General features: G+C 48.5%; 1 protein-coding gene across 2 annotated transcripts in view; it reads right to left on the bottom strand.

Annotated features, from left to right (window-relative positions):
* Window positions 1–24,701, bottom strand: part of LOC147114396 (tyrosine-protein kinase ITK/TSK-like) — a 200,001-nt gene that overhangs the window by 36,404 nt on the left and 138,896 nt on the right. For both annotated transcript variants that reach the window (XM_085996069.1, XM_085996070.1), the window contains 5 exons: window positions 23,634–23,688; window positions 22,657–22,736; window positions 17,257–17,390; window positions 15,349–15,423; window positions 1,337–1,508 (listed from right to left, as the gene is read on the bottom strand). In XM_085996069.1, coding sequence (XP_085852195.1) covers window positions 1,337–1,508; window positions 15,349–15,423; window positions 17,257–17,390; window positions 22,657–22,736; window positions 23,634–23,688 — 516 coding nt within the window. The remainder of the gene's footprint in view (window positions 1–1,336; window positions 1,509–15,348; window positions 15,424–17,256; window positions 17,391–22,656; window positions 22,737–23,633; window positions 23,689–24,701) is intronic.

Here is a 24,701-nt window from a genome sequence, read left to right as displayed (position 1 = left end):
TCTCTCTCTCTCACCCCCTGGGGACACAATCCACACTCCGTGTCTCTCTCTCTCTCTCTCACCCCCCGGGGACACAATCCACACTCCGTGTCTCTCTCTCTCTCTCACCCCCCGGGGACACAATCCACACTCCGTGTCTCTCTCTCTCTCTCACCCCCTGGGGACACAATCCACACTCCGTGTCTCTCTCACCCCCCGGGGACACAATCCACACTCCGTGTCTCTCTCTCTCTCTCACCCCCTGGGGACACAATCCACACTCCCTGTCTCTCTCTCTCTCACCCCCTGGGGACACAATCCACACTCCGTGTCTCTCTCTCTCTCTCTCACCCCCTGGGGACACAATCCACACTCCGTGTCTCTCTCTCTCTCTCTCTCACCCCCTGGGGACACAATCCACACTCCGTGTCTCTCTCTCTCTCTCACCCCCGGGGACACAATCCACTCTCCGTCTCTCTCTCTCTCTCTCTCACCCCCTGGGGACACAATCCACACTCCGTGTCTCTCTCTCTCTCTCACCCCCTGGGGACACAATCCACACTCCGTGTCTCTCCAATTCCAATTCCAATTAAAATGCTTTATTGGCATGAAAGTTTACAGAGAACCATATTGCCAAAGCTTACATAGCAAAAAGGTACAGTTTTCCAACATTCTGTAGGTGTCAATCGATTTGACATTTGTTGGGTACATACAATATTACTTTTAAACAATATTAATTTTAAACAGTCTTTGTACTTCATTTGGTACGTTCAATATTAATTTTAAACAGTCTTAATTTTAAACAGTCCTCAGGTTGTGACATGTTGTTACATATTTGGCCCCAAGGTATGGTCTGTCTCCTTCTCCTAGGACTAATCTCAATTTTGACAGATCATCCAATTCCTTGAAATCTGGGGTTGTTTGGCTTAGCTTGTTGAATAATATGTTTCTTGATGTGTTGAATTTTTCGCATTTTAGGAGGAAATGCATTTCTGTTTCAACCTCGCCAGCCAGACATTGATCGCATATTCTATTCTCTCTAGGCTGCCAGGATTTCTTGTATCTGCCTTTTTCAATTTCCAGTTGGTGGTCGCTTAGTCTGTACCTGGTGAGGGTCTGTCTCTGTTTTGTGTCTCTGATGGTCGTGAGGTAGTCTGCCAGTTTATATTCTCTTTTTCTCTCTCTCTCTCTCTCTCTCTCTCACCCCCTGGGGACACAATCCACGCTCCGTGTCTCTCTCTCTCTCTCTCTCTCACCCCCTGGGCACACAATCTCTCTCTCTGTGCTCACCTCCTGGTGATCCAATCCCTGTCAGTGCGAGGGGTTGAACCGTTCTGTTACCAGTTAATCCACTTACATCATGATCTGAGCCTCCTCGATGAAGTCTTCCTCGGACATGGCTCCTTCCCGAATCATTTTGATGGCGACTCTGTACTTGTTTTTCCAGTATCCCATGTGTACAACACCAAACTGTCCACTGCCCACCTCCTCAATAAAGGTCAGTGCAGACGCTGCGATCTCCCAGGTCCCTGAGAGACACCAGACAAAGCATCAAAGCTGGACCTTCATATCAAGCCATTTTCCACATTTCTTTCCGTTTTTCACTCAAATGCCTCGGCAGTTATATCCATAACATCGCCCGTCTCCGCCCCGGCATCAGCCCATCCGTTGCTGAAAACTTCATCCATTCCTTTGTCACCTCCAGATGCAACTATTCCAACTCCCCTAATCAGCCTCCCATGTTCCGTACAGTTCAGCTCATCCAAACCTCTACTGCCCCGTGTCCTAACTCACACCCAGTCCCGTTCACCCATCACCCCCTGTGCTCACTGCCCCGTGTCCTAACTCACACCCAGTCCCGTTCACCCATCACCCCCTGTGCTCACTGCCCCGTGTCCTCACTCACACCCAGTCCCGTTCACCCATCACCCCCTGTGCTCACTGCCCCGTGTCCTCACTCACACCCAGTCCCGTTCACCCATCACCCCCTGTGCTCACTGCCCCGTGTCCTCACTCACACCCAGTCCCGTTCACCCATCACCCCCTGTGCTCACTGCCCCGTGTCCTAACTCACACCCAGTCCCTTTCACCCATCACCCCCTGTGCTCACTGCCCCGTGTCCTAACTCACACCCAGTCCCGTTCACCCATCACCCCCTGTGCTCACTGCCCCGTGTCCTAACTCGCACCCAGTCCTGTTCACCCATCACCCCCTGTGCTCACTGCCCCGTGTCCTAACTCACACCCAGTCCCGTTCACCCATCACCCCCTGTGCTCACTGCCCCGTGTCCTAACTCACACCCAGTCCCGTTCACCCATCACCCCCTGTGCTCACTGCCCCGTGTCCTAACTCACACCCAGTCCCGTTCACCCATCACCACCTGTGCTCACTGCCCCGTGTCCTAACTCACACCCAGTCCCGTTCACCCATCACCCCCTGTGCTCACTGCCCCGTGTCCTAACTCGCACCCAGTCCCGTTCACCCATCACCCCTGTGCTCACTGCCCCGTGTCCTAACTCACACCCAGTCCCGTTCACCCATCGCCCCGTGCTCACTGCCCCGTGTCCTAACTCACACCCAGTCCCATTCACCCATCACCCCCTGTGCTCACTGCCCCGTGTCCTAACACACCCAGTCCCGTTCACCCATCACCCCCTGTGCTCACTGCCCCGTGCCCTAACTCACACCCAGTCCCGTTCACCCATCACCCCCTGTGCTCACTGCCCCGTGTCCTAACTCACACCCAGTCCCATTCACCCATCATCCCCCTGTGCTCACTGCCTCGTGTCCTAACTCGCACCGAGTCCCGTTCACCCATCACCCCCTGTGCTCACTGCCCCGTGTCCTAACTCGCACCAAGTCCCGTTCACCCATCACCCCCTGTGCTCACTGCCCCGTGTCCTAACTCGCACCGAGTCCCGTTCACCAATCACCCCCTGTGCTCACTGCCCCGTGTCCTAACTCACACCCAGTCCCGTTCACCCATCACCCCCTGTGCTCGCTGCCCCGTGTCCTAACTCACACCCAGTCCCGTTCACCCATCACCCCCTGTGCTCACTGCCCCGTGTCCTAACTCGCACCAAGTCTCGTTCACCCATCACCCCCTGTGCTCGCTGACCTACATTGGCTCCCGGTCCGGCAACACCTCGATTTTAGAATTCTAACCCTTGTTTTCAAATCCCTCCATGGCCTCCTCGCCCCTCCCTATCTCTGTAACCTCCTCCAGCCCTACAACCCCCCGAGATCTCTGCGCTCCTTCAATTCTGGCCTCTTGCGCATCCCCGCTTTCCATCGCTCCACCACTGGCGGCCGTGCCTTCAGCTGCCGACGCCCTAAGCTCTGGAATTCCCTCCCTAAACCTCTCCGCCTCTCTCTCCTCCTTTAAGATGCTCCTTAAAACCTCCCTCTTTGACCAAGCGTTCGGTCACCTGTCCCAATATGTGGCTCGGTGTCAATTTTTGTCTGATTTACGCTCCTGTGATGCACCTTGGAACGTTTCCCTGCATTAAAGGCGACATATAAATGTCAGTTGTTGTTGCAGATGTTGCAATTTTGCTGGAATATGGAATGAAGGGACTGGTCCCAGACCCAGGAACACACTGACAGTCCTCCCCTTCCTCTTGTTCTTTGCCTTTGTTTTGTTCACAGGTAACTATCCACACAATGTGACCCCATTGTTCAAGAAAGGGCGTAAGGACAATCCTAGTAACTACAGGCCGCTCAGTTTAACATCAGTGGTGAGTAAAGTTTTAGAAACACCAATCAAGGAAAAAATTAACGGGCACTTGGAGAGGTTTAAGCTAATTAAGGAGAGCCAACACGGATTTGTAAAAGGCAGATCGTGTTTGACTAACCTAATTGAATTTTTTGATGAAGTAACAGGGAGGATCGATGAAGGGAATGCAATGGATGTTGTCTGCATGGATTTTCGGAAGGCATTTGACAAAGTACCACATAGAAGGCTGGTTAACAAAACTGAGGCTCATGGAATAGGTGGGTCAGTGGCAGCTTGGATAAGGAATTAGCTTAAGGACAGTGTTGTGTATGTACCTTTAAGAGAATAACTGGTCTCAGACTGCAGTACCGGCAGTGACCACCCCTGTATAAAAGGCGCTAGAGAGCCTCTGTTGTTTAGTTTCGTTATGGACTTCCACCAGTAAAGATCAGTTTGTTTTCACTCCTGCTAGTCCGTGTCTAAATCATTCACGGACTTAACACTGGCGACGAGGAAGAAACGAACTTACCTGCAACTCAGCAGCAGCTCCGACGACGTTGTTGAAGGTCGGAGCCAGAAGAAAAAAAAAACAGGCCATTGAAACTCGAGAAACGGGCGTCGACCGTCAATCATCGGGTTCAAGGCTTTGCAGGAGCGACTTTCCAGAGCCAGGCTGGGTTCCTCGGTCCGTGGTTTCCCAACTAATCGGGCTGGTGGCAGGTAGTGCTCTGATCCTTCCTGGGCTGCGGCGGGCTGAAGCTCGATCGGGTGGCCTTTCAACGGGGCCGGGCAGCGAGTCGGGAAGCAAAGAGAGAAAGAGAGGGTGGAGCATACAGGGCGCGGCCGGTGTTTCGAAGCCGGGCAGCGTTCGGACCTAAGAAGAGGGAGGGAAGTGTCCCAGAGGGTCCGCTCCACGACGGGAAAATATTAAAAGAAAAAGAATACGCGCAAGAAACCGTGGAAAGCAGCGCTAACAACAGCGGGGAAGAAGACAAAGCGCGGGAGGCGCCATTTTGTTAAATCGGGGAAGAAGGCAAAGCGCGGGAGGCACCATTTTAGATTTGCAAGATGCCGAAGATTGGCTGTATCACTGCTTTTGATAATACATTAGAGGACTGGACCACGTATGTGGAAAGAGTCGAGGTATATTTCGAGGCAAATGAAATAGCGGAGGGGAAAAAGGCATCAATATTGCTAAACTTAATGGGCGCTAGAACGTACGGCCTATTGCGGGATCTGATTACTCCAGCCAAACCGAAGGCGAAGAGTTTTAACGAAATTGTTGCTGTTCTACAGGAACACTTAAACCCTGCACCGCTGTTGATAGCAGAAAGATTTAAATTCCACAGGAGAACTCAGCACAAAGATGAGAGCAATGCTGAGTATCTTACGGAACTACGCAAGCTATCAAAGCACTGCCAGTTCGGAGCAGGACTGGCAGATACCCTACGGGACAAATTTGTCTGTGGACTCCTGAGTGAAGGAACACAGAAGAAGTTACTCTCAGAAAAAGAGCTGACGCTAGATAAGGCTTTCAGCGTGGCAGTATCGTATGAAGCAGCAGCCAGGGGAGCTGCAGAAATTCAACAAAAACCACAGGAATACGGCACCCACGAAATGACACGGGGATTTGCAAAATGTTACCGCTGCGGCAGAACTAACCATGACCAGAAGGACTGCTGGTCCAAAGACAAAATATGCAGATAATGCGGGAAGATTGGACACATTGCATGAGTTTGTAGGTCTGGGAAGAAGACCAGTGACAACAAAAAGGCTACTAAGGAACCGTACAAGAAAGTACAAAAGATGACGGACAGTAGTTCCAAAGACCAGATGAGCGATAGTGAATCCGGAAACAGGAGACTAAGCTGTCTCAAACTTCACAATGTAATCGCAAAAGAGGATCACCGAACCATTTGGGTCACCCTCACGATAGCAGGGTCCCAAGTTAAAATGGAATTGGATACAGGATCAGCGCTAACCGTCATGAATCGACGAGACTACGAGCGGCTATTTTCACACATACCCTTGAGAGAGACATCCATCGTCTTGACGACGTATACGGGGCAAAAGGTATACCCCAGAGGAAAAATAAGGGTGCCTGTCGAATACAATGGCAAGAAAATATGGAAATTGTATCTCTACATACTGCCAATCTCTACATAGGGCAGCACGGTGGCATAGTGGTTAGCACTGTTGCCTCACAGCGCCAGGGACCCGGGTTCAAATCCGGCCTCGGGTGACTGTCTGTGTGGAGTTTGCACATTCTCCCCGTGTTTGCGTGGGTTTCCTCCGGGTGCTCCGTTTCCTCCCACAGTCCAAAGATGTGCAGGTTAGGTTGATTGGCCATGATAAAAATTGACCCTTGTGTTAGGGGGGATTAAATACGTGGGGTTACGGGGTTACGGGGATAGGGCTTGGGTGGGATGGCTGTCGGTGTAGGGACAGGGTGCTAGGGTTTGGATGATCAGCCATGATCTCGTTGAATGGCGGAGCAGGCTCGAAGGGCCGAATGGCCTACTCCTGCTCCTATCTTCTATGTCTATGTCTATGTCAAATGGTGGACCACCGTTATTGGGACGGGAATGGATCAGGAAGATAAACTTAGATTGGCATTCCATTCATGCAATGACGGTGGACGGTAAAAAAGATGAAGACGTCACTCCTGGACGATTGTCAACAATCTTAGTTAACGCCAAAGAGGTATTTCAACAAGAACTGGGCACGCTTAAAGGCGTAACCGCCTCGTTAAAAATAGAAGAGAATGCAGTTCCCAAGTTTTTCAAAGCGAGACCGGTACCATATGCAATTCGCCCAGCCGTCGAGGCAGAGCTGGAGAATCTGGAGAAGGCGGGCGTGTTGTCTAAGGTCGACTGGAGCGAGTGGGCGACACCCATCGTTCCTGTCATGAAGAAAACGTTAAGCAATAAGTCCGGAGAGCCAAGGAAGATTCGCATCTGTGGGGATTTCAAGGTGACGGTGAACCCTGTCCTTCACACAGTACAATATCCTCTTCCAAGGATAGAAGACATCTTCGCCTCACTGTCTGGAGGGAAGCGTTTTACAAAAATTGACCTAGCACAAGCATATTTGCAGATGGAGGTTGAAGAGTCCTCTAGGAAGTATCTCACGATAAACACTTGTAATGATATCAGCAAATACAGATGGTATTTGCCTGTTCGATTATGATGCCTTACCAGCATGATTGCATGTATTGATTGCTTGTGCCTGACCAGCAGAGGGCATGTGACAGAGACAAGCAAGGCAGTGCAGTTTAGTTTCGGTTTCGTTCTAGATGCATCACTAGCATCATGTCTCCTGTAAAGCTGTTAAAAAGAGTTGAACAGACTTTAGATTAAAACTCATTCTCTTTCATGAATGTGTCATCATTGAACCCACAAAGAAATCAATACATGGTGTCAGAAGTGACTGAAAGAGATGAAGAGAAAAAATCTGAAGTTATATCAGCTCTCCACAAATTAGCAAGCCAAAAGAGAACATCGTTGCTTACCATTGGAGAATAGCTAACGAAGTGAAAAAATGGAAGGTTTACACCCACCGGCGACGCTTCAGTTGACAGGTAATGTGGCTGAAAATTGGAGAAGGTTCAAACAATGTTTGGGGTTGTATTTATCAGCAATCGGAGCTGACGAGAAAAGTAATAAAAGGAAATCGTCACTGTTCTTACATGTCGTGGGTGATGAAGCGCTGGAGGTGTATAATAACTTCACATTCACTGCTAATGGAGACAAAATGAAGCTAGATAAAATAATGGAACAGTTTGAGGCCTACTGCATACCTAAACGTAATGTGACGTTTGAGAGGCACAGATTTTTCACGTGTACAGAAAACGGGTGAGACTATTGATCAGTATGTGACTGAACTGAGAAACCGAAGCAAAACATGTGAATTTGGGGGACTGACAGACTCGCTGATAAAAGACAGACTGGTGTGTGGTATTCCAGATAATGGTCTAAGGGAAAGACTGCTAAGAGAGCAAGATCTAGACCTGGGAAAAGCCATAGCACTGTGTAGGGCTACAGAGACTGTGAAGTTGCAGGCAAAGGAGCTGTTCAGTGACAATAGCTGCAACATGGATGCAGTGAGTAAGAACGGACACAAACCGTTTAACAAAAAGAGCGCCAATGTGAAAAAAGAGGCGTGGCCAGCGAACGAAAATGAAAGGGACAATCGAAAGTCATGTAGTCGATGCGGTACACAGCATCCACCAAGAAAGTGTCCAGCATATGGTAAAACATGCAATAGTTGCAACAAGAACAACCATTATGCCCGTTGCTGTAAGAACCAAATGCAACAAAGCAAGGTCCATGCAGTAGATGAAAGCGACATAGAGGAGTTCTATGTAGATGTTGTGTCTGAAAACAAAAAAGAAGAAAGAGACTGGATGTTGACACTAAAAGTGAATGACATACACATTCCATTTAAATTGGATACTGGAGCACAAGTTAATGTGATATCAGAGACTGATTTTAAGAAAATTAGACCCAGACCAAAGATACATGGAATAAAAGTGAAAGTGACAGGATACTCAGGTACTGATATACCAGTGAAAGGAAGATGCATTGTCAAAGTAACACACAAGGACAGAGAGCACATGCTAGCATTAATCGTGGTGCCAAAGGATGTGCAAGCCATACTAGGTTTAAAAGTCTGTGAGAGACTGAACCTGGTAAAGAGAGTCCTCGTTGTGGAAAGCGAAGGAGAGACAGTCTATGATGAACTCATGAAAGAGTACAACGACGTATTTAAGGGTCTAGGCTGCATTCCAGGAGAACACACGATCAGAGTAGATAAAAGTATGACACCGGTCATACATCCATGCAGAAAAGTCACGTTTGCTCTTCAAAAGCAACTGAAGGCAGAGTTGGACAGGATGGAAAGCCTGAACGTGATTCAGAAGATAGATGAGCCAACTGAGTGGGTGAGTTCCCTCGTTGTTGTGGACAAAAAGAATGGAAAGCTCAGAATTTGCCTGGATCCAAGAGATCTAAACAGAGCAATAAAGAGAGAGCACTTCAAGCTTCCTACACATGAGGAAATCATGGCACAGTTTGCAAATGCAAAGTATTTCAGCAAGTTAGATGCATCATCAGGATTTTGGCAGATGAAATTGGACGAAGCAAGTTCAAGACTGTGCACGTTCAACAGTCCATTTGGCAGATACAGATTCCTAAGGTTACCATTTGGCATTGCCTCAGCTCCTGAAGTGTATCACAAAACTATCCATATGATCTATGAGCACCTGGAGGGAGTTGATACATCAATGGATGACATCATCGTATGGGGAACCACGAGAACTGAGCATGACGAGAGACTGAAAAAAGTGCTGGAAGCAACAAGGAAAACAAACCTGAAGCTGAATAGAGAGAAATGCCAGCTCGGGGTGACAGAACTGACATTCGTGGGGGATATCCTCAGCAGTGAGGGCATCAGACCAGATCCCAGAAAGGTGTCCGCCATTGAGAATATGCCAAAGCCACAATGCAAAAAGGACATGCAGAGGTTTAATGGAATGATCAATTACATGGGTAAATTCATATCCAACCTCTCAGAAAAGATGGCGCCACTGAGAAGACTAACTGAAAAGAACATAGAATGGGAATGGAATCATGAGCATGAGAAGTCATGGAGCGATCTAAAGAAACTGCTCACAGAGGAACCAGTTCTGAGGTTTTATGACCCAGCGAGACCCATCAAGATATCATCAGATGCATCACAGAGTGGGCTCGGTGCCGTTCTTCTGCAACAATATGACTACTGGCAACCTATTGCATATGCATCGCGCTCAATGACAGACGCGGAGACGCGATATGCTCAAATAGAAAAGGAGCTGCTCAGCATCACCTACGCCTGTGAAAGATTTCACCAGTTTGTGGCAGGACAAGCAATCAGTGTAGAGACTGACCATAAGCCCTTGATTGCATTGTTCCAAAAGCCACTAAATAGCTGTCCGCTTAGAATACAAAGAATGATGATCAGGCTGCAACGCTATACACTGAATGTTGCGTACACACCGGGTAAACTGATGTATACAGCAGACACGTTGTCCAGAGCTGTAGACCCAAGTGAGCCCGCAAACACCACAATGGATGAAAAAGTGAACGCCTACGTGGACATGATCACAAGTGCACTGCCCATAGCAGATGCAAAAATGGAGCTCATAAAGACTGAGACAAACAAAGATGAAACAATGAGACGACTGAGAAAAAGCATCTTGGATGGATGGCCCAACATGAAGCAAGACTGCTCACCTGACATGGCAGAGTACTGGAACTGCAGGGTGGAACTATCAGTGGTCGAAGACATCATCTACAAAGGAAGTAAAATAGTTATCCCAAAGAGTTTGAGAAAAGAGATGTTAAAAAAGATCCATGGAGGACATCTGGGAATCGAAAAGTGTAAGAAAAGAGCACAAGAGGTGATGTACTGGCCACGAATCAACCAAGATGTGACAAATGAGGTGTCAAACTGCACAATATGCCTGAAATATCGAGCAAGCAATCCAGTAGAACCACTAAAGCCACACCCAGCACCAGACAGACCTTACCAGAAGGTAGGCGCTGACCTATTTGTATGTCAAGGGAAGGACTATCTTGTTGTCACAGACTATTACTCCCTGTACCCAGAGGTTTGTAGACTGTACACCACCACTGCAGATGCTGTGATAACATGTATGAAAGCCATATTCTCCAGACATGGCGTGGCAAGCGAGGTCTTCACAGACAACGGACCCCAGTTTTACAATGCAAGTTTCCGACACTTTGCCAAAGAGTGGGACTTTGTCCACACAACGTCAAGTCCTCACTATCCACAGTCCAATGGACTAGTGGAAAAATCGGTCCAGACAGTGAAAAGACTGATGTACAAGGCAAAAGACAGTGGAACTGACTTCTACCAGAGCATGCTTGTATACCGCACAACGCCGCTCGAGTGTGGTAAGTCACCAGCCCAACTCCTTATGGGACGTCGGCTAAGGTCAAACCTACCCATCCCGGAGAACCTCCTGAAAACAAAAGAGGGGGAGAAAGTGAGGAAGTTCAAAGAACAACAGAAAGAAAAGCAAAAGTACTACTATGACAGAGGAACACAAAACCTACCTGAACTCCACACTGGTGACCAAGTAAGGTTCAAAGACAAAACAAACACATGGACTCAGAAGGGAACTGTCCTGAGTGAAGTTCAACCAAGATCATACACCATTCAGACAGATGAGGGTGCTGTTCTGAGAAGAAATCGTCGAGATCTTCTCATGGGACCAGCCACAGCAGGTCAAGAGACTGATACTGTTGAACAACCTGATCACACAGCTGAGAAACATCATCTGAGGCAACAACTCAGATTCAAGGGCAATCAATCAGAAAATCCTCAAGACATGTGAAGCCTCCTGAGAGACTCATTGAGCAAATTTAAGGACTCTTGTTATAGAAGGAAGTAATGTTATCTTATTCTTTCTTCAAGTTCTAGTGTATTGACATATTTCATGTGAACACACAAAGCAAGGTTAAAAAACCTTGATCATGATAATGATAATGTAAGTTCATTAAGTGTTACAGTTAAAATGCAGATTAATACAAAGAAAACATGTTGTTAGTTAAAAGTAAAATACTTTTGTTTTAAGAAAAGGAGATGTAATGATATCAGCAAATAGAGATGGTATTTGCCTGTTCGATTATGATGCCTTACCAGCATGATTGCATGTATTGATTGCTTGTGCCTGACCAGCAGAGGGCATGTGACAGAGACAAGCAAGGCAGTGCAGTTTAGTTTCGGTTTCGTTCTAGATGCATCACTAGCATCATGTCTCCTGTAAAGCTGTTAAAAAGAGTTGAACAGACTTTAGATTAAAACTCATTCTCTTTCATGAATGTGTCGTCATTGAACCCACAAAGAAATCAATACAACACTCACAAAGGTCTTTACCAGTATCATCGATTGGTATTCGGAGTAGCATTGGCTCCGGCGATATGGCAAAGAGCGATGGAACAAGTCCTGCAAGGGATTCCGGGGACTCAGTGTTACTTGGACGACATCCTTGTAACAGGTGAAGATGACAGTGAACACCTTAACAACCTAGAACAGGTGCTCACGAGACTACGGGAACATGGGCTGCGAGCCAACCGCCCCAAGTGCGAATTTTTTAAGAAACAGGTATCGTATTGTGGCCACGTGATTGATGAAGAGGGGTTACATAAGTCCCCTGACAAAATTGAAGCGGTTGTTAAGGCCCCAGCGCCTGAAAATGTGTCGCAACTGAGGTCATTCCTCGGGTTGGTGAATTACTATCATAAGTTTTTGCCGAATTTCTCGACAATTCTGCACCCACTGAACGCCCTGCTAGGAACAGGGGTAGCATGGAAATGGAGCGATGATTGTAAGCGTGCTTTTCAGAAGAGTAAGGACTTAATCACTTTGAAGGAAGTATTGGCTCACTACAACCCAGCACTGCCAATCAGGCTGGCGTGTGATGCGTCTCCCTACGGCATTGGGGTGGTACTGTTACATAAATTCCTTGATGGTTTGGAGAGGCCGACAGCTTTTGCGTCACGCTCGTTAACTTCTGCCGAGCGTAACTACGCGCAGATTGACAGAGAGGCCCTCAGCCTAGTGAGGGGGGTGAAGAAGTTCAATCACTATCTGCACGGTCAAAAATGTACTCTGCTAACCGATCATCAACCTCTTGTCTCCATTTTCAACCCTCAGAAGAGCGTACCGATAATGACAGCACAACGGCTGCAGAGATGGTGTTCAACCATAAATGTTTTTCGATGCTTTGGCAACATAAGATGTACCTTATCATGCCAATAAAGCGATTTGAATTTGAATTTGAATTTGGTCCCTTTTCCTAGGGGCACACCAATATGACATCGAGTACAAAGGAACTAAACAGCATGGAAATGCTGATGGATTGTCACGTCTACCGTTGACGACGGTGGAAGAAGAAGACCTTGCAGTGGATCCAATGGAGTTATTCAACTCGACCATAGTCGAATGTCTCCCTGTGACGAATGTAAACATAGAAAAGGAAACACGGAATGACCCGACACTATCACGGGTCTATGATTTAACAGTGAAGGGATGGCCAGCACATGGCGAACCACTGCTGCCAGCATTCTCGCCGAGAAGAGAACAGCTGTCAGTGTGCAGAGGAACCTTGATGTGTGGATCCAGAGTAGTAATTCCACCTAAGTTGACGGATAGAGTGCTCAATGAGCTTCATGAGGGTCATCTGGGTGGGGTAAAAATGAAGAGCTTAGCCAGAGCGTTTGTGTGGTGGCCGGGAATCGATAGAGAAATCGAAGAGATGACCAAGAGCTGTGCAGGATGCCAGAAGGTCCAAAACGCCCCACCACAAGCTCCTCTGCATCCATGGGAGTGGCCCTCATCTCCATGGCAAAGGGTGCACATTGATTTTGCTGGTCCCTTCATGGACTCGATGTTTTTAATTGCGGTGGATGCACATTCAAAGTGGCCAGAGGTAATAAAAATGTCCTCAACCACCACGGAACAAACTATCACAGTTTTACGAACCATATTCGCCAGGAATGGGCTGCCTGAACAGATTTGCTCTGACAATGGACCACAGTTTGTGTCTGAAGAGTTCCGGAGGTTCTTAAAGAACAATGGTGTTAAGCATTACACATCTGCCCCATATCATCCAGCCACTAATGGATTGGCCGAGAGGTTTGTCCAAACATTCAAGAAGGCTATCAAGGCAATGTGTAATGAAGATATACCCCTACAACACAAGGTGGACAACTTCTTGTTTGCCTACCGGAATGCGACACATGCGGTTACCAACCAAACTCCAGCCATGATGTTCTTCAATCGAAGATTACGATGCCGCTTGGATTTGGTTAAGCCAAACGTCCGAAGAGATGTGGAGAACAGGCAGTTTCAGAATATGAATGAAAGGCCGACCAGGAGTTTTAAGATAGGTCAACCAGTTTTGGCCCGGGACTACCGCACTGAGAAATGGCAGCCAGGAACGATTTGTACACGACAAGGACCTCTCATGTATACCGTGGACGTTGGGGAGAGCATTGTAAGACGCCATGCTGACCAGATTCTAGAGTCACTGGAAAACGTCAACTCCACACCACGATCTGATACACCTGGTAATGAAATCGACGTTCCAATTGCAGCTACCGCAGAACCGGTAATATTGGAAGCAGATGAACTAAACAACGACATTGATTCCGACTCAACATTGCCAGAAGAACCTGTTACCCCAAAGAGGCGTTATCCAGACAGAATCAGGAAGCCTCCTCAAAGATTGAACTTATAATTGCTTAAACTTAACCAATGTATCTAGCAACCGTAATTGTGATTGTAATTCGTTATCGTTTAGTTGTTAAATGAATGTTATGTACTGTTTATCTAAAAGGGGCGGAATTGTTGTGTATGTACCTTTAAGAGAATAACTGGTCTCAGACTGCAGTACCGGCAGTGACCACCCCTGTATAAAAGGCGCTAGAGAGCCTCTGTTGTTTAGTTTCGTTATGGACTTCCACCAGTAAAGATCAGTTTGTTTTCACTCCTGCTAGTCCGTGTCTAAATCATTCACGGACTTAACAGACAGAAAACAGCGAGTTGTGGTAAATGGCTGTTTTTCAGACTGGAGGATGGTAGACAGTGGTGTTCCCCAAGGGTCAGTGCTAGGGCCACTGCTTTTTTATAAAAATGACCAAGATATTGGAGTACAGAGTAGAATTTCTAAATTTGCCAATGACACCAAACTTGGGGGTGCGGCAAACAGTGAGGATGATACCAATCGACTGCAACAGGACATAGAAAGGCTAGCAGAATGGGCAGACAAGTGGCAGATGGAATTTAATATGGAGAAGTGTGAGGTGATGCATTTTGGCAGAAGGAACAGGGAGAGGCAATATACACTTAATGGCACAGTTTTAAAGAGTGTGCAGGGACAGAGGGACCTGGGAGTTAATGTGCATAGGTCCCTGAAGGTGGCAGGACATATTGAGAGAGTGGTTAGCAAAGCATATGGGATCTTGGGCTTCATAAATAGAGGTATTGAGTACAAAAGTAGAGAAGTTATGCTGAACCTTTATAAAGCGCTGGTTAGGCCACAACTGGAGTATTGCGTCCAGTTCTGGTCACCACACTTTAGGAAGGATGTGAAGGCCCTTGAGAGGGCGCAGAGGAGATTTACCAGAATGGTTCCGGGGATGGGGGATCTTAGCTACAAGGACAGGTTGGAGAAGCTGGATTTGTTTTCATTAGAGCAAAGGAGGTTGAGGGGTGATTTGATAGAGGTGTACAAGATTATGACAGGTTTGGATAGGCTAGACGGGGAAAGACTGTTCCCACTAATTGATGGTACAAGGACTAGGGGACATAGATTTAAGGTTGTGGGCAAGAGATACGAGGAGACATGAGGAAAAACTTTTTTACGCAGTGAGTGGTGAGGACCTGGAACTCGCTGCCGACGGAAGTGGTGGAAGCGGGGACACTCAATGTTTTCAAGGGGAGACTGGATAGGCACTTGAGGGAAATAAACTTGCAGGGCTACGGGGATAGAGCGGGGGAATGGGACTGACTGGATTGCTCTACAGAGAGCCGGCACGGACTGGATGGGCCGAATGACTCTATGACAAGAAAACAAGCTCATTTACCATAACTAAAACCAGCTGTTGAGGGAGCTGTTTCTCTCCACGAAGACACCGGGTATCGCAGCCGTGTGACCAAACCTGCAACACACAAGAATCCAATTAATCAACAATCCCAGGCAGTAACATCGCTCTCCACATTTAATACACGGTGCAGTCCCATCAAGACAGTCAGTGTGGGGAAAGAGAGCTGCCTACATCGAAATATATATCGAATAGTTTTGCATCGAGCACCTGTCGGTTATACTCTGGACATCACACGTTATTACAGATGCAAAAATAACCTCAGGAAAAAAGACAGACTTGCATTTCTATAGCGCCTTTCACGACCTCAGGACGTCCCAAAGCGCTTTACAGCCAATGAAGTACTTTTGAAGTTAATTACTTTTGTAATGTGGGAAACGCGGCAGCCAATTTGCACACAGCAAGCTCCCACAAACAGCAATGTGATAATGACCAGATAATCCGTTTATTTTAGTGATGTTGATTGAGGGATAAATATTGGCCAGGCCACCAGGGAGAACTCCCCTGCTCTTCTTCGAAATAGTGCCAGGGGATCTTTTATGTCCACCTGAGAGAGCAGATGGGGCCTCAGTTTAATGTTTCATCTGAAGACAGCACCTCTGACAGTGCGGCACTCCCTCAGTACTGCCCCTCCGACAGTGCGGCACTCCCTCAGTACTGCCCCTCCGACAGTGCGGCACTCCCTCAGTACTGCCCCTCCGACAGTGCGGCACTCCCTCAGTACTGCCCCTCCGACAGTGCAGCGCTCCCTCAGTACTGCCCCTCCGACAGTGCAGCACTCCCTCAGTACTGCCCCTCCGACAGTGCGGCGCTCCCTCAGTACTGCCCCTCCGACAGTGCAGCGCTCCCTCAGTACTGCCCCTCCGACAGTGCGGCGCTCCCTCAGTACTGCCCCTCCGACAGTGCGGCACTCCCTCAGTACTGCCCCTCTGACAGTGCAGTGCTCCCTCAGTACTGCCCCTCTGACAGTGCAGTGCTCCCTCAGTACTGCCCCTCTGACAGTGCAGCACTCCCTCAGTACTGCACTGGGGTGTCAGCCTAGATTTTTGTGCTCAAGTCTCTGGAGCAGGACAGTGAACCCGCGACCTTCTGACTCAGAGGCGAGAGTGCTGCCCACTGAGCCACAGCTGACATCTTAATATTAAAATAGAGAAAGAAAGCAAAACATGGGCCTGAACTTTACAAACTGTCCACTGATTGAACTCAGCAACTTATAAGTAATTACAATTATCTGGATTTGCTTTACGCAGCGAGTTGTTGTGATCTGGAACGCGCTGCCTGAAAGGGCGGTGGAAGCAGATTCAATAGTAACTTTCAGAAGGGAATTGGAGAAATACTTGAAAAGGAAAAATTGCAGGGATATGGGGAAAGAGCAGGGGGAGTGGGACTAATTGGAGAGCTTTACCAAAGATCCAGGACAAAGCAGCCCATTTGGCACCTCATCCACCACCTTAAACATTCACTCCCTCCACCACCGGCGCACCGTAGCTGCAGTGTGTACCATCTACAAGATGCACTGCAGCAACTCGCCAAGGCTTCTTCAACACCTCCCAAACCCACGACCTCTTCCACCTAGAAGGACAAGGACAGCAGGCACATGGGAACACCACCACCTCCAAGTTCCCCTCCAAGTCACACACCATCCTGACTTGGAAATATATCAGCCGATCCTTCACCGTCGCTGGGTCAAAATCCTGGAACTCCCTCCCTAACAGCGCTGTGGGAGCACCTTCACCACACGGACTGCAGCGGTTCAAGGCAGCGACTCACCACCACCTTCTCAAGGGATGGGCAATAAACACCGGCCTTGCCAGCGATGCCCACATCCCGTGAATGAATAAAAAGATAATTTCATGCTGAGTCTCACCGTGAGCAGGAACGCTCCTTTACCTGCTGCATTGTGCTGGTGGTAGGTGATAAGTTCTGGAATGGAATCAAAGACATGTTTTTCTGCCAGGTAGTAGCGTTTGAGCGTGTCGCTGACTTCTTTGATGTGGTAATGTTTGACCCCGGGACTGCTCTCACTGTAAAAAAAAGTAAAGAAAGAACTTGTATTTATATAGCGCCTTTCACAACCTCAGGACGTCCCAAAGCGCTTTACAGCCAGTAAGTACTTTTGAAGTGTAGTCACGGTTGTAATGTCGGGGAAACCCTGTCACTGGACACTCTCGCCTTTAACTCTTACTTGATGTGAGGAGTGACCGGAACCAACTGTTAAAGAGATGAAACGGGACCAGTAATGTCACAGAGGCCTGGGGAGCTCACTGGCCTTCCATCCAAGGCCGCAGCTCTGAGCAGGTCCGGCTCCAGCACCACACGTACCTGCTCGCTTCTCCTTTACAATGATTTTTCTTCTCTCTCTCAATTCAATTCAATTCAAATGCTTTATTGGCATGAAAGTTTACAGGGAACCATATTGCCAAAGCTTACATAACAAAAAGTACAGTTTTCCAACATTCTGTAGGTGTCAAACAATTTTGACCTTCGTTGGGTACATACAATATTAGTTTAAACAATATTAATTTAAACAGTCGTTGAACATCGTTGGGTACATTCAGTATTAATTTTAAATAGTCCTCAGGTTGTGACATGTTGTTACATATTTGGCACCAAGGTATGGTCTGTCTCCTTCTCCCAGGACTAATCTTAATTTTGACAGGTCATCCAATTCTTTGAAATCTGGGGTTGTTTGGCTGAGCTTGTCAAATAATATGTTTCTTGTTGTGTTGAATTTTTCGCATTTTAGGAGGAAATGCATCTCTGTCTCAACCTCGCCGGCCAGACATTGATCGCATATCCTATTCTCTCTAGGCTGCCAGGATTTCTTGTATCTTCCTTTTTCAATTGCCAGTTTTCTTTCTTGGTTTCTCTCTCTCACTCTGTCTCTCTTAGTTTTTCGCTCTCACTCAATTCAATTCAATTCAAATCGCTTTATTGGCATGACAAGTTACATCTTATGTTGCCACTCTTGCTCTCTCTGTCTGTCTGACTCTCGGTCTCCGTCTCTCTCTCCCTAACTCTCTCTCTCTCTCCCTGTGTCTCTCTCCGTCTCTCTGTCTCTCTCTCTCTCTCTCTCTCTGTCTCTCTCGCTCTCTGTCTCTCTCTCTCTGTCTGTCTCTCTCTTTGTCTCTCTGTCTCTCTCTCTCTCTCTCTCTCTGTCTCTCTCGCTCTCTGTCTCTCTCTCTCGCTCTCTCTTTCTGTCGCTCTCTCTCTCCCTCTCTGTCTGTCTCTCTCTTTCTGTCTGTCTCTCTCTCTCTCTCTCTCTCCCTGTCTCTCTCTCTCTCTCTGTCTCTCTCTCTCTGTCTGTCTCTCTGTCTCTCTCTGTCTCCCTCTCTCTCTCTATCTCTCTCTGTCTCCCTCTCTCTCTCTGTCTCTGTCTCTTTCTGTCTGTCTGTCTCTGTCTGTCTGTCTCTGTCTCTCTCTCTCTGTCTCTCTCCCTCTGTCTCTCTCTCTCTCTCTCTCTGTCTCTCTCTGTCTCTCTCTCTGTCTCTCTCTCTCTGTCTGTCTCTCTCTCTCTCTCTGTCTGTCTCTCTCTCTCTCTCTCTCTCTCTGTCTCTCTCTCTCTCTCTGTCTCTCTCTCTCTCTCTGTCTCTGTCTCTTTCTGTCTGTCTGTCTCTGTCTGTCTGTCTCTGTCTGTCTGTCTCTGTCTGTCTGTCTCTCTCTCTCTCTGTCTCCCTCTCTCTCGCTCTCTCTCTCCCTCTCTGTCTGTCTCTCTCTTTCTCTGTCTCTCTCTCTCTGTCTCTCTCTCCGTCTGTCTCTCTCTATCAGCACTCCCTCACTATATACTGAGGCCCACTGAGATTGGCGAAATGTGAGGGTGAGAAACAGACTGATCACAAACCCATTTCAACACCTGAGAGACTCAGCAAACCAGGCCACAATTTTACACCAGAATGAGGGAATCGATCGATATTCACAATCTACATTAATAACTTAGATGAAGGGACCGAGTGTAATGTATCCAAGTTTGCTGACGATACAAAGCTCGGTGGGACAGTAAGCTGTGAGGAGGATGCAAAGAGCTTGCAAAGGGATATAGACGGTTAAGTGAGTGGGCAGTAAGGTGGCAGATGGAGTATAATCTGGGGAAATGTGAGGTTATTCTTTGGTAGGAAGAATAGAAAAACAGAATATTTTAAACTATTAAATGTTGGTACAAAAATAAAATACTGCAGATGCTGGAAATCTGAAATAAAAACAGAAAATGCTGGAGATACTCAGCAGGTCAGGCAGCATCTGTGAAGAGAGAACCCGAGTTAACGTTTCAGGTCGATGACCTTTTGTCAGAACTGGAAAAAAGCAGGAAATGGAACAGATTTTTAAGCAAGTGTAGAGGCTGGGAAAGGGGGGAGGGGGTGAAAGAACAAAAGGGAAGGTCTGTGATAGGATAGAAGGCAGGAGAGGTTCAGAGACATTGAGAGATATTCAAGGCGAGAGGAGATGGTAATGGGACAGGTTCAGAAACAAAGGATGGCTCGAGATGAAGTGTGAATTGCACTGGCAGAGTGAAAGACAGCTGCCCTGTGGGAGAGAAGAAAAGACACAGACAAAAAGTGTGGATAAAAAATATATACAGGATGATAGGGGCCGAGGTTATAATTTGAAATTGTTGAACTCTATGTTGAGTCCGGAAGGCTGTAAAGTGCCTAATCGAAAGATGAGGTGCTGTTCCTCCAGCTAACGCTGAGCTTCCGTGGAACAATGCAAGAGGCCGAGGATGGTGAGGTCCGAGTGGGAATGGGGCGGTGAATTGAAATGACAGGCGACCGGAAGCTCGGGGTCCCCCTTACGGAATGAACGGAGGTGTTCCGCAAAGCGGTCACCCAATCTGCGTTTGGTCTCCCCAATGTAGAGGAGACCGCATCGTGAGCAGCGAATACAGTATACTAGATTGCAAGAAGTACAAGTAAATCACTATTTCACCTGGAAGGGGTGTTTGGGGCCCTGGACAGTGGGAAGGGGGGAGGTATAGGGGCAGGTGTTGCATCTCCTGCGCTTGCACGGGAAGGTGCCGGGCGAAGGGGAAGGGGTGTTGGGGGTGATAAAGGAGTGGACTAGGGTGTCGCGGAGGGAGCGGTCCCTACGGAACTAAGATCGATAGATTTTTGGACTCTAGCGGAATCAAGGGATATGGAGATCGGGCGGGAAAGTGGAGATGAGGTCGAAGATCAGCCATGATCTCATTGAATGGCGGAGCAGGCTCGAGGGGCCGAATGGCCGACTCCTGCTCCTAATTCTTATGTTCTTATAGTCTCCCAGGTCAGAACACAACCTCGGCTGTATCTCCAGTAGAACTGTCCCGGGCTGTAACAGGATTGTCAGTACGGCACACGGCAAGGCTGAGCAACACAATCCCCTGAACTCTGAAAATAACATCATCCTCTGGTTATTTTTCACACACGGGGCTGAAAGTTTTGGAAAGTTCAGTTCTAGAGGATGTGGTTTGCGACTCCCTTCGTGCATTCGATTCTTGCAGCCTTTGATGCACCACACACACACACGCGCGCGCGCGCGAGCTGGTACATGCACAGTTGGGCAAGAGTAGGTGCAATCTGAAGTCCTGTTTGTGCAGCTGCAGAACATTGAGCCGATGATTGGACTCGGAGAGACTTCTCTGACCCTGGCAGCCTTTGAGCTGCTGAAATATCCAATCGCAACGCGGTCCCAAGCAGGAGCAGCTTCCCCGCTCAGGCCACAGTTGGGACACAATGGCTCCATCGCACGTCCAGCTGCGCATTTAAAGGAGCACGCCTGGCAACCTTTGCCCTCCGCCCCCCCGCCCCTCGCTCAGAGGAGCAGGTTAAAATCAGTCTCAGCGTGAAACAGACGGGAAATTGGCGGGTAATTCTCCCGAAATATTTTAACTTCACCCCGCCCTCCAACCGCCCCTTGTGGGCATTGCAACCAGAGGTTGTTTTCCCTGGCTGGAGAGTCTAGAACTCGGGGGCATAGTCTCTGGATAAGGGGCCTGCTTTTTAAGACTGAGATGAGGAGGAATCTCTTCACTCAGAGGGTTGTGAATCTTTGGAATTCTCTACCCCAGAGGGCTGTGGATGCTCAGTCATTGAGTATATTCAAGGCTGAGATCGATAGTACTGCCCCTCCGACAGTGCGGCGTTCCCTCAGTACTGCCCCTCTGACAGTGCGGCGTTCCCTCAGTACTGCCCCTCTGACAGTGCAGCACTCCCTCTGTACTGACCCTCCGACAGTGCGGCGCTCCCTCAGTACTGCCCCTCCGACAGTGCAGTGCTCCCTCAGTACTGCCCCTCTGACAGTGCAGCACACCCTCAGTACTGCCGTCGACAGTGCAGCGCTCCCTCAGTACTGCCCCTCCGACAGTGCAGCGCTCCCTCAGTACTGCCCCTCCGACAGTGTGGTGCTCCCTCAGTACTGCCCCTCCGACAGTGCAGCACTCCCTCAGTACTGCCTCTCCGACAGTGCAGCACACCCTCTGTACTGACCCTCCAACAGTGCGGCGCTCCCTCAGTACTGCCCCTTCGACAGTGCAGTGCTCCCTCAGTACTGCCTCTCCGACAGTGCAGCACACCCTCTGTACTGACCCTCCAACAGTGCGGCGCTCCCTCAGTACTGCCCCTCCGACAGTGCGGTGCTCCCTCAGTACTGCCCCTCCGACAGTGTGGCGCTCCCTCAGTACTGCCCCTCCGACAGTGCAGCGCTCCCTCAGTACTGCCCCTCCGACAGTGCGGCACTCCCTCAGTACTGACCCTCCGACAGTGCGGTGCTCCCTCAGTACTGCCCCTCCGACACTGTGTCAGTGTGTGAGGGAGTGTCTGTGAGTGTCTGTGTGTGTGTGTCAGTGTGAGGGGGAGTGTCTGTGAGTGTCTGTGCGTGTGTGGTGTTTATTAATTCTGAGGTTTTCACACCTCTGCAGAGATGATGATAATGCACGAATTCTGTGCACGTGGATTCCGGTAACCCGTGTGCTCTGTGTTGAACTAATCCTTCACAGATAAGCTCAAGGACCTCGCTCTCCCCAAAGACCTCAGCCCGATCGCCTCCATTCCTGCTTTCATCGGCCTCCTAAAACTATTTCTCTTCAATCCAGGCTTTGACCTGTTAGTTAATTTTCTCTATCTCTCTTGCTCCCATTGTATTTTGCTCGCTTTCTCCTGGTTGGCTCCCCACCCTGTGAATTGCTCTGCTTCCCACCACCCCGCCCGCCCCCCCCCGCTCTCTCTGTGGCTGAGGCGTGTTATAGAAAAGCATGTTATTGACCTGATCCCACAGGAGAGAATTCAGGGCTGACGGAGCGGGTTGGAATCTCCTCACCTGGTGGCTTTGCTGAACACAGAGACTGTGTACATCCCAGCTTGTCTCGAATCTCTCACCATGAAAGCTCCTTGTTTACCCTGAAACAGAGTCATTATCAGAATGAATAAAGAATCACAGACTCACAGAATCACAGACTCACAGACTCACAGAATCACAGACTCATAGACTCACAGACTCACAGAATCACAGACTCACAGAATCACAGACTCACAGACTCACAGAATCACAGACTCACAGAATCACAGACTCACAGGCTCATAGACTCACAGACTCACAGACTCATAGACTCACAGACTCATAGACTCACAGACTCACAGAATCACAGACTCACAGAATCACAGACTCACAGACTCACAGAATCACAGACTCACAGACTCATAGACTCACAGACTCATAGTCTCACAGACTCACAGACTCATAGACTCACAGACTCACAGAATCACAGACTCACAGAATCACAGACTCACAGAATCACAGACTCACAGACTCATAGACTCACTGAATCACAGACTCACAGAATCACAGAATTGCAGAATCACAGACCCACACACTGAGAGACTCACAGAATTGCAGAATCACAGACCCACACACTGAGAGACTCACAGAATCACAGACTCACAGAATCACAGACTCATAGACTCATAGACTCACAGACTCACAGAATTGCAGAATCACAGACCCACACACTGAGAGACTCACAGAATTGCAGAATCACAGACTTTCTGGCTAATCTTGGTCTCTCCGATAGCTTCAGATAAGCTTCTGAATTTGAACAAGACACACTGAAATATACTTTTCAAAATTTGACTGGGTAAAGGAAATTTAAATATGCGTCTCTTAAACTTAAATAGAAGTGCTGACAAACATATTGCACAGGATGTTTGTAGTTGAATTGAATTGAATTGAATGACTTGCTCTCCCCTGGCATTGCCTGACCAGACGGTCTACGCTCCGAGCACATGAATCCCACTCACCTCCTGCTGAAGCAGCTGCTCCGCCTTGTTTCGGCTGATGTTCTTGTTGTACCATCTGCAAGTGGAGGGAGATGTTACTGGGACGAGCGTCCTTTGCATGTGGAAACAGCTGAACGCACACATAGCCCGGGGACATTCCTCATGACTCCCCTCCAGGGCATTACTTGGTGGGAAATCCCATTTATGCTGGTGGGGGGGGGGGAGTCATAGAATCTTACGGCACAGGAGGAGGCCGCTCGGCCCATCGTGCCTGTGCTGGCTCTTTGAAAGCTCTCCAATTAGTCCCCCCCCGCCTGCTCTTTCCCCATAGCCCTGTGAATTTTTCCCCTTCAAGTATTTGAGAACATAAGGAGGAGTCGGCCATACTGCCCCTTGAGCCTGCTCCGCCATTCAATAAGATCAATAACTGATTCCCTTAATATCCCAAAATCTATCGATCTCTGTCTTGAATATTCTCAACGACTAAGCCTCCACAGCCCTCTGGGGTAGAGAATTCCAAAGATATATCCAATTCCCTTTTGAAAGTTCCTATTGAATCTGCTTCCACCGCCCTTTCAGGCAGCGCGTTCCAGATCACAACAACTCGCTGTGTAAAAATAATTCTCCTCATCTCCCCCCTGGTTCTTTTGCCAATTCCCTTCAATCTGTGTCCTCTGGTCACCGACCGTCCTGCCAGTGGGAACAGTTTCTCCCCATTAACTCTACCAAAACCCTTCACAATTTGAGGAAAAGGCCCGAGGAATTTCCCACTGTCAGAATATTGGAGCCGCACCACTGTCTCTCTCTTTGCTTTTAACCTTTACAAGTGTTACTGTTTCAAACACCCTGGGTTCGATTTTAACTGCCCCCCCACCCAGCGGGAACCAGGCAGGAAATGGAGGGGACCTTTAAGCGGGGGATTTACCCTCCCCTTTCCCCCCTCGATCTGACCGACCACAATATTGAACTGCAGGCGGAGTCCGCTGTAAAGATGCGACTCAGGCTGCGATGACATCATTGGGGCGCGATCTGTGACTTTAACCCGAGGACTGAGCGGGAGAGTGGGGGTCAGTGCCCCCCTCCCCCACC

The sequence above is a fragment of the Somniosus microcephalus genome, chromosome 8 (genome assembly GCF_052327205.1).
Source record: "Somniosus microcephalus isolate GS21.2 chromosome 8, FLI_Smic_1.0, whole genome shotgun sequence".
Lineage (NCBI taxonomy): Eukaryota > Metazoa > Chordata > Chondrichthyes > Squaliformes > Somniosidae > Somniosus > Somniosus microcephalus.
The sequence above is the reverse complement of the archived record's forward strand: the minus strand, read 5'-3'. Positions and strand labels throughout refer to the sequence as shown.